The sequence below is a fragment of the Carassius gibelio genome, chromosome A4 (genome assembly GCF_023724105.1).
Source record: "Carassius gibelio isolate Cgi1373 ecotype wild population from Czech Republic chromosome A4, carGib1.2-hapl.c, whole genome shotgun sequence".
NCBI lineage: Eukaryota > Metazoa > Chordata > Actinopteri > Cypriniformes > Cyprinidae > Carassius > Carassius gibelio.
The window spans coordinates 20,804,788-20,823,528 of record NC_068374.1 but is presented as its reverse complement, the minus strand read 5'-3'; the positions used below and the strand labels follow the sequence as shown (position 1 = coordinate 20,823,528).

General features: G+C 35.3%; 1 protein-coding gene across 3 annotated transcripts; it reads right to left on the bottom strand.

Moving 5' to 3' along the window:
- Window positions 1–5,627: 5,627 nt before the first annotated feature.
- Window positions 5,628–17,301, bottom strand: LOC127972706 (splicing factor 45). 3 transcript variants are annotated; one of them, XM_052576435.1, is made up of 13 exons: window positions 17,178–17,301; window positions 16,764–16,911; window positions 16,474–16,590; window positions 16,080–16,246; window positions 15,182–15,294; window positions 14,958–15,008; window positions 14,663–14,789; window positions 12,943–13,094; window positions 12,669–12,716; window positions 11,591–11,667; window positions 8,116–8,214; window positions 7,939–8,011; window positions 5,628–6,003 (listed from the first exon to the last, which is right to left on the bottom strand). In XM_052576435.1, the coding sequence occupies exons 2-13, from the start codon at window positions 16,884–16,886 to the stop codon at window positions 5,900–5,902; spliced, it is 1,251 nt and encodes a 416-aa protein (XP_052432395.1). In that variant the 5' UTR covers window positions 16,887–16,911; window positions 17,178–17,301; the 3' UTR covers window positions 5,628–5,899. The 3 variants fall into 3 exon arrangements, with proteins under 3 accessions (XP_052432395.1, XP_052432411.1, XP_052432403.1); XM_052576451.1 differs by having other exon boundaries at window positions 16,764–16,999; window positions 17,178–17,298; XM_052576443.1 differs by lacking the exon at window positions 17,178–17,301 and adding an exon at window positions 17,027–17,049.
- Between the last annotated feature and the right edge of the window lie 1,440 nt (window positions 17,302–18,741).

Genomic DNA, 18,741 nt, shown 5'->3' with positions numbered 1-18,741 from the left:
TGGTGGTGACTCTCACATCTGCACGTACAGGATGAAAACCGAGGGCGTGACATCACTCTACCAACCGCACACTTTCTCTGTCCAGACAATATCACACGCATCATTAAATGGAAAATGACTTATTTTGTCTAGTTCTCACGTGGCAGCTCTTTGTTTCACTTACCGACCGATTTTTCAGAAGATTACCAGAACACAAATCATTCCATCCATCCCTTCTCTCACAGACATGCGACACCCAGAGAAAGCGAGTTAATTGAGAGTCATATGAAGATAGTTGTGTTCTTCTCACGCTTCGTGTCACGTTCTCACGATTCCAGGTATCACTTTCAAACTCTCTCGTGTCTTTAATGCACAATGAGCCTGTTTCCCTTCGGCTGCAGCGCTGACCCAGCTCCAGAAAGCTGTCTGAATGAGCTCTCAGTTAGTGGGCTGATATTTGCGGGACCCCCCGGTGAGCTGAAATCAATATAATTATAAAATATGTATACACGCGGTAGCTAAACCTATTTGCCTAGGCAAGCAGATGGTAGCTACTACTGTTAAAAAAAAAAAAAAAAAAAAAATCTTAAACCTGAACCTTAAACATGCAACCCTTAACTTTGTTCTGTGGACATGAATGATCTAATCTAATGCAAAATGGCTTTTTGATGAGAGGTCTGACACACTCTCATTCATTCCAATCAGTATCTCGCGATTTTATCCACTAAAAACGCTTAACTTCAGTGCGAAACAAATCGTACGAATTCATACGAAAACAGACACCTTTTACTTTTTTATTATTATTATTTTTTTTTTTTTTTTTACTTTTCCGAGTCATGTGATAGGGTTGGATATGCTATTACTTTTCTTAAAAAGAAAAAAAAAAAAAAGAAAGAAAAAGAAGACTTTCCTAACTTGCAATTTTCATCTGATTGTCAAAAAACAGGCTATAATTTAACACTAAAGCCCGAAAATTATTATCTAGAGGCTTGGAAGTGGGTCTTTTAACTTGGGACAGTCAGCAAAACCCCCCATATCACTCTAGAAATCGCACAGCAAAGTTACAGCCTAACAAGCAAGGCTCTTACAACCACTCCAAACACCTTTAAAACTGCACAGCAAATTTGTCACAAATTCCTTACATTTTCATTTAATCTTTCTCACCCCATGAGGGCACGGAAAGGATTTTTGCTTAAAAAAAATTTAAAAAATCCTACATCTCATTATTAATCACAGCATACAAATTTGTGCACAACTGCAAACAGTTCTGTTTTCTCATGAGATTGGGTTGAACAAGCACTCCGGACAGTTTCTTATTTAAAATAGAAAACTCTCTGAAATCTTAAAGCAGTTTTAGGACAGAAATCTTGAGTTATTCAGGAAACACACTCTCAGACCGCTCCATGCAGGTTACTGACTGGCATACGAAACGTCAATGGCTTTTCAGTGAAGTGCACTGCTAGATCTTCTTGCTTACAAAACACACATTGTAGAAAAGGATTCCTGTGAAAGATGTGGAAACACAGATTGCTTCATGCATCTTAACAAGAACAAACAAACACCTACAATAGGAAATAAAACTAGAGTAAACACTAAACAGTACACAAGCTTGTGATACACACTGTTACCGGAAAGTGTTTACTGACTGTTGAGTGAGAAATCCTGAAGTGGGATAACCAGGAAGAGACCAGAGGAGAGAATAGAAGACACACACTCACAAACACACACTCACACTCACACACACACACACACACACACACACACACACACACACACACACACACACACACACACAGTGAAACATGGGCATAGCCATCTTTTCAGAAGTGAGGGGGACAGACATTTTTGAAAAGTAAGATTTTTTATGTTTTTAAAGAAGTCTCTTCTGTTCACCAAACCTGCATTCATTTGATACAGCAAAAACAGTAATATTGTGAAATATTTTTATATTTAAAATATTTTAATATATTTTAAAATGTAATTTACTCCTGTGATCAAAGCTGTACATCACATCCAGTGTCACATCCTTCAGAAATCATTCTAATATGCTGATTTGCTGATTATCAATATTTAAAACATGAGTATTTTTTTCAATATTCTTTGATGAATATAAGGATCCATAATCAGCATTTATGTGAAATAAAAAGCTTTTGCAACATCATACACGATATCATTCAAAAGCTGAAAGCTATACTACAAACTATTTTTATCACATAATAAGGCAGATTAGTTTCTATTCTGTAATATGTCAATTAACACTGCATTGTTCATACTTTATTTATCACCTGTTGGAGATGACTTGAAAAAACATATATTGTTGTAATCGTTTGTTTAATGTATTCATGTTTCCAAAAGTTTCTGGGCTTTTTTATTTTATTTGTTATTTTCTGTGTAAAACTGTTTTCATACAGTGACAGCTGGACGCTGTTGTGTTGTCCATATTAGGAGTTTCCTGATTTGACTTTCTGTAATAAAAATAAAAGTGAATATTCATAAAAAGATGCTAATGGAGGTTTACATTTTTTAATTATTATTATTAATTTACATGACTTTTCCAGGTCTACAAATTAAAACAGTATCATTAAAATTGATTTTAACTTATTAAACATTGTGGAAACCCTGGTTCTTCAAAGAAAAAAAGGGATGAAAATACATTTTAAAAAATCTAGCTTATTTAAAAGCTTGATTTTTCTTGTTTTAAATACTTTTAGCCATCTTAACATTTGCTGTTTGTAGAAGTTTGGTAAGGGCACCTAGTGGGCCCTATTTGAGAACCACTGCTCTACAGTACATATGGTTCAAATCCATCTGTTATTTAAGTCTACAGGATTTTAACAACATAATTTAATGGCAATTCGTAATAATTTTTTGCAAATCCATATATTCATTGTATGTTTTCAAGCAATCTGTTCTCCCCCTGCTGAGGTAGTTTTAGTGGTGCAGCTTCTTACTTTTTTCATATATATATATATATATATATATTCAGGGTCTGGTCATATTATTAGAATATCATGAAAAAGTTGATTTCACTAATTCCATTCAAAAAGTGAAACTTGTATATTATATTCATTCATTACACGCAGACTGATATATTTCAAATGTTTATTTATTTTAATTTTGATGATTTTAACTGACAAATAAGGAAAATCTCAAATTCAATATCTCAGAAAAGTAGAATATTACTTAAGACCAATACAAAGAAAGGATTTTTTTCTGATAGTGGTCTTCAGCTCTTCTGCATTCTTGGGTCTGGCATATTGCAACTTCCTCTTCACAATACCCCATAGATTTTCTATGGGGTTAAGGTCAGGCGAGTTTTCTGGCCAGTTAAGAACAGGGATACCATGGTCCTTAAGCCAGGTACTGGTAGCTTTTGCACTGTGTGCAGGTGCCAAGTCCTGTTGGAAAATTAAATCTGCATCTCCATAAAGTGACGTGACATTCAGCCAAGTATGGTGACCCATACTCAGAATTCGTGCTCTGATTTAACCCATCCAAAGTACACACAGCAGTGAACACACACAGACCATGAACACATACCCGGAGCAGCGGGCAGCCATTTATGCTGCGGCGCCCAGGGAGCAGTTGGGGGTTCGATGCCTTGCTCAAGGGCACCTCAGTCGTGGGATGGCTGGCCTGAGATTCGAACCCACAACTCTAGGGTTAGGAGTCAAACTCTCTAACCACTAGGCCACGACTTCCCCTTATAATAAAGTTGGTCAGCAGCAGGAAGCATGAAGTGCTCTAAAACTTCCTGGTATACGGCTGCGTTGACCTTGGACCTCAGAAAACACAGTGGACCAACACCAGCAGATGACATGACACCCCAAACCAGCATTGACTGTGGAAACTTTACACTGGACCTCAAGCAATGTGGATTGTGTGCCTATACTCTCTTCTTCCAGACTCTGGGACCCTGATTTCCAAAGGAAATAGAAAATTTACTTTCATCAGAGAACATAACTTTGGACCACTCGGCAGCAGTCCAGTCCTTTTTGTCTTTAGACCAGGCGAGATGCTTCTGGTGCTGTCTGTTGTTCAAGAGTGACTTGACACAAGGAATGCGACAGCTGAAACCTATGTCTTGCATTTGTCTGAGCATAGTGGTTCTTGAAGCGCTGACTCCAGCTGCAGTCCACTCTGTGAATCTCCCCCACATTTTTGAATGGGTTTTGTTTCACAATCCTCTCCAGGGTGTGGTTATCCCTATTGCTTATACACTTTTTTTCTACCACATCTTTTCCTTCCCTTCACCTCTCTATTAATGTGCTTGGACACAGAGCTCTGTGAACAGCCAGCCTCTTTTGCAATGACCTTTTGTGTCTTGCCCTCCTTGTACAAGGTGCCAATGGTCGCATTTTGGACAACTGTCAAGTCAGCAGTCTTCCCCATGATTGTGTAGCCTACAGAACTAGACTGAGAGACCATTTAAAGGCTTTGCAGGTGTTTTGAGTTAATTAGCTGATTAGAGTGTGGCACCAGGTGTCTTCAATATTGAACCTTTTCACAATATTCTAATTTTCTGAATTTGGGATTTTGTTATAATCATATATATATATATATATATATATATATATATATATATATATATATGATTGTGTGTGTGTTAAAATATATAATCACATATTTTAACATGTATGTATATATATATATATATATAAGTAAGCTCTAGTTGGATTTTTGAACTTTGTATCTAACTGCTCAAAAATAGTATATCTTGCTTTAACAAACTGCAAGATTTAAGGTATTCTTTATGTCCATAGCACAAATATGACGTGGGTTTATTTTAAATCCGTAACAGCTCAACCCCTTTCTGCCATTTTTCAGACACTCTGTTCATTTAATAGTAATTCGATGAGGAGCTGTTCTGTTTAAATGAATCCTCATGGAGTTCAGTCTGTTCCCCAGCACCTTCCTCTTGCATAAGTGTCTTTCTCACCAAACCAGAACATCGCACCATCACTGACCCAGTCCAACACATATCCACACACATTTCGAATGAACATACACATCATACATATTACATGCAGAATTATCAAGTAAAAGACTAATTATTATTTAGGTGATGCATTCATAGGCATATGTTGAAATATCCTTCAGATATGTTTTTGAAAAACTGTTCACCTTTTATTGAGTAACACACAAAGCCCAATTTCTGTTCAGGTCAAGACACACACATTACGAAAACCTATAATTCTTTAAGTGTGTAGATCAAAGAGTAAGGGCTCGTGGGAGTCTGTTATGTCACAATAGAAGAATGTAGGTTTCCTACTTTCTAGAGTCGCATAGGGACATGATGTGTGTCTGATTATATAAATTGTGAACCAGGACTCATTCATTACCATCATCATCACCCCATTCCACATCAGTGTCTAAATTTCTTTCTTCAAACCCATGTAGTAACTACTGAAGAAGACCAGTTTTCAATACCAACAACCCCTTTCTTATCTTTCTTTGCTCAGCTAGACAAATAGTCACACTGCAAATGCACACCATTAGTTAAAGTGTGTTTTGAAAGCATAGCAGTGCTCATTCATCAGGAAGTAAACCAACAAATGACTTACTTAGAGCCTCTGCATGTTAAACTGAAACCGAGATAAAAATTGTGTTCCCACATTTTACCTTTAAAACAGAACCAACCCTAAAAGTTATTCTCCCCAAAGCATTTTTATTTCTGGGTTCTTCATTACATCTTAATCACAAGGACAAAAGGATATTATTAACGGTGACGTGAGAAAGAGACTAGAAGCAATTCACAAAAGAGCAAATTAAATCTTCATTACAAAACATATCCAGGAAAGGGGCACGTAAACTAAATATTCACAAGGGTGTATAAAATTACTCATGCTATTTACAGAAAGACAAATGACTTCCTCCAGGTGTTTACACTTTCCTGGTTGTGCAGGTCTGGATGTCCCACTCACACCTGATCTCCCAGGTCTAAAACACGGAACCGATCCAAGTTATAAAAACAGGCCTTGACCACGCGACCTCCAAAGTAGCGCCCATTCAGATCCACCACAGCTGAGGAGGACAAAAACAGCACTGGTATGTTGAAAGTTAAAAACACTACTAGATCTGAAAATATGTCATCAAATTATAAATATAAAACTACATTGCTTCAGGAAACACATAAAAATATATATGAAATGGTAACAAATCTTATATTTAATATATGAAATGTATATTTAAAATGTAATGCTTATCAAAATACATAGTAAAATAATACTAACATTTCCAATAAAGTTAGCAATAAGCAATTATGAGACTATGAGCACAAATTTCCCATTGTAAGGTGGAATGGAATTGCTATGCATAACCATTGCATTTACCATGATTTGTAACTTATGACCAGTTGATGGCACTGTCCTAAAACATTACACAATCTAGGGTATTTCCTCAAAGTAAGATACAGATCTGTTTCAACAGAAAGTTGTCAGGATATAACGTCATTTCCTCTTCTGTCGCTTTAAATTAAAATCTACTGGTTTGGTTTTTCCCCAGGTGATCTTGCCAGAGTGGGATTTTCTTTGCCATTTTGAAAAAATGAAAGTGGGCTGTTATGCAATGTATTTGTTGAATTTGTTGCATTTAAAACTTCAGCCCAAGCCTGAAAAGTCAGATTCAGAGTGTTTTTTCAGCCTTGCTTTGTTAACAGATGCCTGATTTACAATATGTGTAGCTCTTATATATGTCATTCTTGCTGCAGAATTGTATTTTGAACAGGTTTCTTCTCCATCTGTTTCTGGTTGGACAAGCAACACTGGTTCTGCAACTTTCTTTCTTTCTTTTATTTTAATCACTTATTCAATACTTTTATTAGGCAAAGGCATTTAAAATTGATCAGTGAAGAAATGTATAGATTTATATTTCAAATAAATGCAGTTCTTTTGATCTTTATATTCATCAAAGAATAATATTTGTTTTTAATAAGTTTCCACAAAAAGCAGCAAATCAGCATATTAGATTTTAAACCATATTAAAGTAGAAAACAATTATGATAATATTTCACAATAATATAGTTTTACCGTGATTTTGATTAACTAAATGCAGTTGTGGTGGATTAATAAATCTTTTCAACCCCAGAAAATATTTGGAGACCAAAATTGTCTTTTCAGATGCAAAATATGAAAAATATGATTATTTTCAAACAACATCACCCATTGGTTAGACAACGAGAATGTCTGTCCCAAACTAACAACAAACTAACAATTTTGCTGTTGTGAACTACCAAATATTATTTGTCTTCATTTTGAGCTGTATGAATATTGCTTTATAATAATAAAAATAACCCCACAAATATCTATATTATTTTTTCTTCTGAAAAACAAATCGCTGTTTGTATTTATTACTATGACAGACAGCTTAACTAAAGTGTTCAAATACTTTGGGGCCACTCAATCTATGAATGCTTCTCCCAAATGGTGCAGTTTAGCTGAGAAGCATTCATAGATTCAGTGGCCCCAAAGTATTTGAACACTTTAGTGTCTGAGTTTAACTTTATTTTTATCCCAAAGGAAAGCAAATGTGTCATTTTCATTTTCAGTGCTATGTATGATCTGCTCCAGATACATATTGAGTGCTGTACAAGTTAATTCAATCTCAAGTAGGAATGCCTTGTTCTTTTCCAGGAATAATAATTAGGAAAGATTTTGTATATATACTTCACAACACAATATGAAATCAAGTTATTAATCCAATCTGCTTCCCTTGTTGAGGATAAAAATGTTTTGAAGGAGGAGTTGATATCTCAGTTAGTGTTTTAAATTAAGGGAGTGAAATCTGGTTTGGTCTGCTATCCCTAGAGGAAGTGATGTAACCAGCCAGGTGATGTAACACCTGAGGGACAGCTGTCACACACTTACCTAGTTTATTAAGTGAGATCTGGGGTGCTTAAAAAAAAAAAAATTATGGACCACTTGCACACACACTCTTCAAGTTTGTCTTTAAACCACTCACCTTTAATGGCTGATTCAACTCGTTCAAACTCCAAGAAAATGCGGACAGCCTCCTCGTCAGAAACACCGGAGATCTGAAAACACAAGCCAGACACACCGGTTTCATGTCAAGATATCAATGACATCTGCTGCTTGCATACATCTGCTGCATCTGATACATGTTTGATATAACGCTCACCTCAAAGATGACACACTTGATGACTTTGCCATACTTCTCACACTCTTCCTTAGTCTCAGCTTCCAGGTCTTCATCAACTTCTCCCCTTCCAACCATGTTCTATACACACACAGTTTTTATTTGCAGATGAATCTCAACACACGATTTAGACTAAACTGTCCTGAATATCCACTACTTCTCATGTAACATCCTGTCAAAGTAGCACAAATTAACTGGGACTAGGGGCAAAAACAGGACAGAAAGTGTCAAAGCGAAAGTGAAAGTGGCATTTCTATGCTTTTAATGCTTGTTCAACATAAAGAAAAAAAATAATTCAAGTCTCTCAATAAACAAAGAATAAAAAATGGACCATCATCCCCAAGTGTATTGTACTATTGTGTTATTAGTAGGGCTGCATGATTATGAAAAAAATCATAATAGTCACTTATTCCCTTGAAATTGTAATTGCGATTATTAATAACTATTATTTTAACAGATTTATAGAACAGTTCGAAGCTGAATGCCATATTTAAATATATTTAAATATTATAAGCTTATTATAAGCTCAACTATACATTGGTTTGGTTTCTTCTTTAAACAAGAAAAGGTTAAATTATGTATGGTATAATAATGCTATACTAAAACTAAAAGAAACAAAAACAAAAAAATGATTAACCAAAGCGATATATTTCATTTACAATTAAACAGATGACATTTCAGTAACATTTTTCAGTAAAATTTATATTTTCAGGGCTCCAGACTAACATTTGAGAGCAGTGGCACCGGCACCTGATTTGGTAGCACTGATCATGTAATAATATGTCAAGTTTTGTCTCATAGAAATGCACATTAGAACAGGAACTTTATTTTAATTAACAAAAACAGTACCATTGTGAAATCTGTAACAGCCTCTTCTTTCATATATTTGTAAGTCATATAACCAAAACTACAGAACCTCATTACAATAGTAAAAGTTCCTGTGGCTCAGTGGTAGAGCATTGCGTTTAGCAGTACAAGGTTGTGGGTTCGATTCCCAGGGAACACGTTAGGTAAAACATTTTAGCATTAATGCACTGTAAGTCACTTTGGATAAAAGCATCTGCTAAATGCATACAAATACAAAAATACAAAAAAAATGAGCTTAGCTATATGGTTTCTGTGGTGTTTGTATTGAAAAACATTAGCCTAAAGACATTAAATTACAAATCCACATCAATTGATAGAAAAAATTAACAAAATAATGTATTCCATTACTCCTTTAACATATCAATATGAATATCCTACTTTTCTGCCACCATACCATTATTACCTTAACTACAGTAAAACTACAGTAAATGTGGCTGCTTTGTAAACATCTTCTAACTGGTCACTGTAATAAACGCTAATTCTAAGTAAACTCATGCTACACTGTTTTCTTTTGATTCGAGCGGATAAAAGGTCCGTGTGACGTGCAGTTCAAATGAGTAGTACTGCTATTTTGTTCTGCTGTTGACACGTTTGGCTTTTTACATATCATATATATAACAGAGTGACAACGACTATCAGTTATACAACATTTATTTTATCCAGTGTGTTTGAGTTTGTTAAACACTGCGCTGCAAATACATCTTAGGTAGAGCCCGACCGATATATCGGCCGGCCGATATTATCGGCCGATATGAGCTTATTGCATTTAAATCGGCATCGGCGTTTATAACGGCCGATGAAACATGAGAAACAGTCTCATGCTTTACTCATGTTATGAGTGTTGCATAGTTTGCCCACCAGAGGGAGCTCTGCAGCTGCAGAGTTGACAACAGCGCCAGAAATCCATTAGCAAAGAAAGCGATCAGCCAAGCCACGGAGATGTACTGTTTTGACGGTGAGTCTGTCGTTCGTCATGTGAAATTATTTAGTTTACACTGTATATAAAAACGGTGTGGTAGTTCTAGCTAACGGTCCTATCATTATCACTTCTAAATATTCTATAACATCACTTACAGCCGCTAATGCATTGCTATATTAGATTAGCCACAAAGCTAATACCATGTTTATCAGTGGAAGAGTGCGGACGTTAATAAGAGGTCAAACTATAACGTTAGCGTTTAACTTATTCTAAATATATCTGCAGTGTTTCCCACATAATGACCGAGTAACTGTGGCAGGGGGGAGCGTGTAATCAGTCAATGACTAGAAGTTATGTACAGCGTGCCTCGAAAAAACAACAACTGTTATGTTATTCTAACGCTAATATAGCTTCCTTTTTAGCAGGCCCCTTAAATGCTTGCTATTAACTTGTTTGAATGTGGTTCTTCTCAAAATTGACAGCGGTGTGTTCATGACACTAACGTTAACCATTCAACTTCAAATTGATTCCGTAATCTTCTGGTAACAGTAGGCTAACTTTACGTTCGCCAGCGCATGACGATGTTTTGATTCAGACTGCACAAAGAGAAGAGAAGATATATGGGTCCGTTGTGAATGTGTCTGTGAGAGCAAATATAGTGTAGTTACAGTAACTACAGTAGGTGCGTCAGAAATGATTAAACCAGAGAGGACATGTAAATAAATGTGAGCTGAACAAGCGCTTTTTTCACAGACATAACAGGAAAATGTTGTAATAATATTCTTAAATATAAGTAGGTAATAGGTTCTACCTATGGCTTGACAAATAAAAAAATATATATATATATTTCAAATGTTTGCCTATGTAGGAGATCCCTGTTTATTATTATTATAATTCTAATGATGAAACGAGTAATGATACATGGTGATATTATTAATACACAAGCTTATTCTTTCTCTGTCTCTCTTTCTGCCATACAGATGGCTGAAAAAGGTGAATCCTGTAGCAGCAAAGTGTGGGACTACTTCTGCAAATACTTTAACTTTAGTATTATAATTTATTTACAGTACACACATAGACTGTTAAAACCAGCTTCAACTGGAAGAAAGTAAAAGTGTTAAATGTTTAAAATCAGACTGTTTTTTGATCATTAAAAACATATACTTTTGATGTGCAATTGTTTAGTCATTGAGACTGTAATCTAAGGCTTTTTTTTTTTACATAAATCCCTTCTGGAAAATGGTTTATAAAGCCCAAATACATAGAACAGGCAGATATTTTGCTATTGAATGTTGTGTAAGTGCAGTTTATAAGAAATGGGTCTAATATCCAGTTTATTTTCAAAATCAAAATATTGGCTTATAAATCGGCTCTTTTCGAGTTATTATAGGCATTGGCCCCCAAAAATATATTTCGGTCGGGCTCTAATCTTAGGCACACAGAATAATGAAAGTGGGAATTTTTAATTGTTTATTTATTTTTGTAATCAGGTATTTGAATGATTATGTAATCGTGGCATCCATAATCGTAATCACGATTAGAATTTGATTAATTGTGCAGTCCTAGTTATTAGCTTAGAAACATGCAGACTCTAATGAAATAAATGGGCAGTTCTATTTCATTAAAAATAAAAAGTTGAAAAAAAAGAGAAAGAAAGAAAACACAGCTTACCCGCAGCAAAACCACTTTTGTAGGACATTTGAGAATCTCTGTAAGAGGGTTGGCATCGCTTTTCTTTGAGGCATCCGCTATAACACAGACAGCACATTTCTATTTAAATCCCAACATATAGCTTCACATACCAGCAAAAACAACTTTTTACTGCTGCCAGCTGTAATAAAAACAACAGGTGAAGTGAACATTATTTACTGTAACATCTTTTTGCCACTTTACGGTAGAGATATCCCGGTATCAAATTTTACGGTTGCGGTTAATTGCTAATGCTTTTATCACGGTATTGGAATTTAGTTTTAAAAAAGTTATCATAATACAGTATATCAGGTTAAATAACTTTTTTCTAATAACAAAAATATTGGAATACCTTAGATTTATGAATGTTCAGAAAAATGTTTCGTTGGCAGTTTATGTTAACTAATGAATTAACTAATGTTTTTTTTTAAAATGAATAGCCTATTAGGTCTAAATATTTAAATATTTGTCACTGCAACGAACATCGTAAGGAATCCACAAATCTGAATGGCCATTTAAAATTATTTAAATATATTTTAGAAAGTAGTGCAGCAGCTTTATTTATGGGGTTTCCAGGGTAAGGACTGCATTTTCTGCAGTTTAGCGCCATCTGCTGTCAGACAGTGAATATGCTTTCATTCAGTGCATCTCTCATGTGTTCCTCCATGTGCTTCTCATGTGTGCTTGTTTACATCAGAGGTGCACACGTGTCTTTCAAGCAGCATACAGCGGTGTTGTGCATTTTGACCAGTTGAAGGGAACAATACTCTTAAAATGCATTCCAAATTCTGAATAATTTGTCATATATAAATATTCACGGTATTTAGAAGTGCCCACGAAAACAATATCATGCATATTCATTACCGTGATACAAGCATTACCAAATACCAGCACGTCTACTTCATGGTTTCCACTGTTTGCATAATGGGCACAAATGTGTACAGTTTCCTGTTCCTAATGACTAACATGGCACAAGTGGGTGATCAAGACACATACAGATGCCAACTAATATAAAAAAAGAAATGACTTCTGGGAAACAGGAAATAAAATAAAGTCAAACCTGAATTAGAGCCATGTGGATCAGCCACATTCTGACTGGATCCTGATGCTGAAACATACACACACATTCAAATGAATAAAATAATACACTCACACAGTGGGTACATGGTTGTACAAATGGCAAAACACAGAGTTGAAAACTAACATGATATTAAAAAAATGATAATATGAATCAACAAGGGAAAAAAACTAAACCGAGAATGTTTATTTTAGACCTGTGATGAGTGGGTTTACACATAGTTACTGCGTGTTTGTTTTTGTGTGTATGATCTCACTCTTTTCCGTTGAGTCGCCTATAATAATCTTTCCCCCACGCTTGCTGGTTTTCTCCACTGAGAGCGCCGTGCTCAACCCCTGCTCGTGTTTTCCCAGGCCCTGTCCATCTCGGAATCCATACTTCTGCATGATTTTATGAGCCACAGTACCACTGAAAAACAGACCCAGACAAGCATTGGACTTTGCTAAATAAATTACATATAACTGATAACTTCAAAATGATGTTGCTTGTGTAGTGTACAGCTGATTTAACTCACATGTAACCCTTCAAACTAGGGCTGGGCGATATATATATATTAAAAAAAATGATATCTCGATATTGTCAACATTTTTACGATATTCGATATATATCTCGATATGTTTGCATTTGCATTTAAATAATTAAAAAAACATTATTTTCTTTTGCCCATTAAAAAAAAAACTATTTAGATTCAACAGCTAATTTAAGCAGTTAAAAAAAATCTAGACCAAGAGATCACTTACTGCTTTTTATTAAATGAATACATGTAGGCCTATGTGTAACTGAAGCAGTGCAAATTAAGTACAGAAAGTGCATTCTGTCAACTTTTTAGTGCATGCAATTCACAATTTAAACTATGCAACTGGGATAAGTATTTTATTTTAATTTTTTTAACAAGTTTTTAAGCTAAGAACAAGTCTGTCAACTGTCTGCGGTTTTAAGAGAAGCTCTGTGGCATGAAACTATGTTCCTACTGACACTAAAAACCCTCTTAGATGGGGAGCTAGTTGCTGAAGCACATAGCTATTTCTTATATATAAATATATATAAATGAATACCAAAGACTTTTGCATTCTCTCTGTCTATATTATGGAAACTGGTAAACATATCAGTGAAATTCCCCAAAAGTAATTCCAAATGGCCATAGCCTATGTTTCTCCATTCAAACATCAGCGGTCGAGCAAGTGCATTTATTTTGCGATCACAAATGCAAACAATACAGTTGAGATCTCACGACAGAACACAGACCGGCTGAACGACGCTTTCATTAGATCGCTCAATTACAGCTTGTTAGTGTTTTCAGATTATCGTCGGCGGCTCTTTCGCACTGAGGAGTGAGCACGTGCGCATGGTTGCCAGATTGCTTAAAATAAGCAAACACCGGGCAGAAAATGTATCCTTGTAACAGTGGAGCTCTGATTCGGAGATTTAAACTCTTGTTATCTGGCAACCGCTATCTTTAAAGCTCTCGTAGTAGAGCAGTCCAGCAGTTACAGGTTCCTTTTTTGGACACTCGGCGGCATTCTTTTGGGAAAGTATGCTTGAATTTGAAATATTCGATATTCCCGATATATTCAAATTTTACATCATCGTCAAAATTATTCTAATATTATCGCTAATATTCGATATATCGCCCAGCCCTACTTCAAACTCAAAAAGTTTTCATTCCATTTTGCAAATCAATTCTTTAAAACGTTTTAGTTACATAAAAAAATTACAAATAATAATAAAAAAAAAAAATCTAAAATCTTCTTTGAATTCAAAATTTTTCCCTCAATCTCCACACCTGATGTAACATCTAAAACTTAGAGTGCTCAAATAAATAAAAACAATGAATCTAAATTCTCTGGAATTCTGAATTTATTTGGTAAAGATGCACTATTGAACACTATTCAACCAATAATGAAACATTCTATATCTATAAACACTAATGACTTCATTTATGAGGGCAGGTTTATCTACTGGAACAGCGATCTTACCCCATATTGGCCAGGAATGTATTAGTTGGTCCCGGGGGAGACCGTGGTCTATCAGAGTCATCAAAAATGGGAGGTGGGATTGCTGCCTTCGACCTCTGCCGACCGTCTTCATCATATGAATATGTTGCTGACATGACAACAAACACAACATTTTAAGTTATTTCCTCACATATACAACTACTAGCTTTAAGACTGTGTAAAGCTACAGAGACAAATCAACATCACATGAAATCGACAACATATAATGATTTCACATTTGGTGAATGATTTTTAAAGGTCAGTGAAATTTACTCACAGTCTCGCTCCACTAGTGATGTGGGAGGGGCGATGGCAGCTCCACCTATACCTGTGTGAAATACAAATTATATCTTATAACAAGACTGACGATCAAATCATTCCCCCATTTACAACTTGTATTAACATCTCAGATTCAATCACAAGTGTCATTACATACTGACATAATATAGGGAAGTGAGATAAAAAAAAGGTGAGAAAAAAAAAAAGGCAGAAAGCACTCACTCCTCTTCTTCTTTTCTCTCTCATACTCCTCCTCTTCATCTGATTCGCCTTCTGTAGGGAAACGTGAAAATCCACTTGGTGCTCCCCCTCCTTCATGTCTCTCTTTACGCTTCCTAACAAACAGTTTTAACAAAACAATTCAACAAAACAACACCAATCCATACGGATCATGCATATTACTTTGTAATAATACAGTTTTTTTTTTTTTTAACTAAGTCTCATTAGCGCACATAGGCTTCATTTATCTGATGAAAAATACTGTAAAAACTGCGATATTGTGAAATATTATTACAATTTAAAACAACAGTTTTCTATATGAACCTTTTTTTTTTAAAATGTCATTTATTCATGTGATGGCAAAGCTGAATTTTCATCTTTATTCATTGTCAATCAATGATTCTTCTGAAATCATATTAATATGCTGAACTGGTGCTCAGTTGTTATCAATTATTGTTGATGCTCAATTATTAATAAATTTTCTTATCAATAAAAAACAATTTTTTGCTGCTTTGATGCATAGAAAGTTCAAAAGATATTTGTAACATCATATCATAATATTACTGTTATTACTGTATTTTGATCTTAACACAGCCAAGGTGAGCATAAGATGATTCTTTTTAAAAGTGTACAATGATGTGTCTGAAGGGGCAAAATTTCCATTTTATGTCCTCTCTTTTTTGTACTAAAAACATTTAAAATGTACAGCAAGTGTATTTCTGTAAACATTATGTAAAAGTAATATTAAATGTAATGTCATGGTTGTGTTCTTTCCTATCGTCAAAATTCTGATTTTCCAGAGTACTCTAAGATACTGGCATCAGTCATCCATCCAATAACAGATACACCAAATACTGACAACATTTTCTGAACAAATCAATGGACAATCATGGATGCGTACTTCTCTCTCTCCTCGATCTCTTTCTGTCGCTCCTGTTCTCTCTGTCTTTGTCGTTCCTCTCGGTGTCTCTTCACCACTTTCTCATAGTCGTTGGGAAACATGGGATCATACTCATCAGCCAAAGGGATCAGCACATCTCCAGATGAAAACCCAATAGATGTCGAGTCCTAACAGACACACACAGTCAAACAAACTTACTACTTGAAGAACAACAATTTAAATGAACCACTTAATGTGAAATCCTCATTCAGTTTTATTTGAACATGTTGCCGTGTGGAAGGATTGTGGTTTATACAGGTCAAACAATGTGATGCCAACATTATAAGAGCATAATGATCTTTCTACTACAATTAATAAAGTTGTGATTATTGACAGTAATATACACACTGTTTACCTTCATCCCTGCAGCAATGTGTGCAGGTGTATCAGAAATCTGTCTGTCATCTCCAGCACTTCCCCTCTTCAGATCAACAACCGGAGCCAGAACATTGGACTGTCTCATCCTCGGAGTCTGCAAAAGAAGTCCGATTCATCTTTACTACCTCATTAAAGAAAAGAGGTTTTACATGACAGTGGGAAAATGGATAATTACACTCTTTAAGTTATGAATGTAATGTTCTGTAGTAACTGTGGATTTATAAGACTGCATTGTCATTGTCTGCCTTTACATAAACATCGACCCACCTTTGCTTGTGTCAGTGTAGCTTTCTTCACTTTCAACTGAGACTGAAGCAGTTTGAAGTTTTTAGACCAGCCTTCTGTTTTAGTGTCGCTTGTTGCGACCCCCAGATCATCATACAAAGACATTTTATCTGCTTCCCAACCAGAAAACCTGAAATACACACATACACACAGACGCACATACATGCACTTTAAACAAAAAATCACAATCTAACCTTACCTGCTTTAGATCTTCTGTTCTAAAAATGATAATAGACAATGCTTACTGTCAAGTAACGTTACTATTAACACATTTAGCATTCGCTTACAGGCGGCTTGAAACGAATACTGTGCCATATAAATATACTAAATGGTTATTGTCCTACGTTTAATGACTAACGCATTTTAACTGTCAGATATATAAATGCAGATACACACCTTTAACGAAAATTAATCCTCTAGTCGTTTTGCACCGTCGGTTAGAATAACACGGTACATTACCATAAAGTGTGTGAGGTCGCGTGTGAATGACATCACCAACTGCGGCCAAACGCGTTGTGACGTCACGATGTCAGTTTGAAATTTAATTTGACTTTTTAATCTTTAATTGTTGATGTTTGTTGTTATTTATTTGTCATTCTTTCACTTTTCCATTCCCTTTTATTAATTCCGAGTATCTAAAATGCGATCTGGGACCTCTACTGGTAGTTTAGTTTGTAGTAATGTTTGTAGGCTACATGTCACTCTGTTAAAGATATTGAATCTCAGAAAAAATAAAAAAATAAATTGTGATTTTTTATTTATGAATAAATCAGATGTTTATTACATCATAAGTGTGTAATACCTGCTTTGAGTTAACAATTTTAAATGTAAATTAATTTACACTTAAATATAAATGAAACGTATTTCAGTCTTTAAACAACTGAAAAAGTGGAGTACCTTAAGTCTTAGTTTCTTGAAATGTACTGTTTATTGATTAGCCCCCTTAAGTTTAATTAATAAGCTAATCATCATATATAAGATGGAATCAAATGTAATAAGTCACTAAATTACAGCCAGATAATTACATGTTTGTAGAAAGGCAAGACTCAAGAATGTGTGTGTGTGTGTGTGTGTGTATATATATATACACACACACCGGTACACACACACACACACTGTGTGAGGTGAGTGATAAATCAATAAAGAAACCATACAATAAACAAGACAAAATCATACAATGGCACAACCAAACAAAACAAAATACACAAACAGTATAAACAGACAAACTCCAAAACCAAAGAGACCACACCAACACGCTTACACAAAGCTGGTAATTCTAGGATGGGAGGGTAGGCCAAAGCACACAGCCCAACACATACAGCATTGAGTTAGTTGGGACAGTTACAACCAAGAGTGGAAAGAACAAACAAACACAAAAACACACAGCAAAACAGCAGCCTCGTCTTCAATCCTGTTTTATGCAGGAAGGGATCACCTCAATCCCCACAAGATGGAATGCTTCCAAAGAAATTGGTTGTCCTGCTAACAGACAAACAATTAATTAACTTAATTAAATTATTTACCCATTATTATTATTTTTTTTTAATTATACATACCAGATTTTGATCACCAGGACATGTAGGTTATAGAGTTGCTCACAGCACAATTCTCAGCAGTTTACTTGAAGATGAATGGACTCAACCCAGCTGGAATGAGAGCATGCAAGTTACAGCGAGTGTGAACTCCACACAAACAATTAAATCAAACTTAACCTACCTGGGAATAATGACAGCCTGACACACCACCGAAAAGCAGATAATATTCCAGCTACAATAAATACATTTGGTTAACTGATATGCCGGACAGCTAACAACATACCTTTAAGCAGAACCCACACACACCAAGGACGGAGCTAGCAAATGATGCATCCCAGGTAGCCTAATTGAAGTCTTTACATCACCAGTACCATGTTCTGATAGGCTGTCGTTCTAAATACAGGATGATTCAGGGCACTGCGGTG

Excerpts from the sequence above, each read along its gene's own strand:
- LOC127972706 (XM_052576451.1), bottom strand. The coding sequence starts at position 16,946 with ATGTATGTGCGTCTGTGTGTATGTGTGTATTTCAGGTTTTCTGGTTGG. Across the intron at positions 15,009-15,181 it reads GAGAGAAAAGAAGAAGAGGA|GTATAGGTGGAGCTGCCATC; the intron begins GTGAGTGCTTTC and ends TATTTCACACAG. Across the intron at positions 8,215-11,590 it reads CAAAAGTGGTTTTGCTGCGG|AACATGGTTGGAAGGGGAGA; the intron begins GTAAGCTGTGTT and ends GTGTGTGTATAG.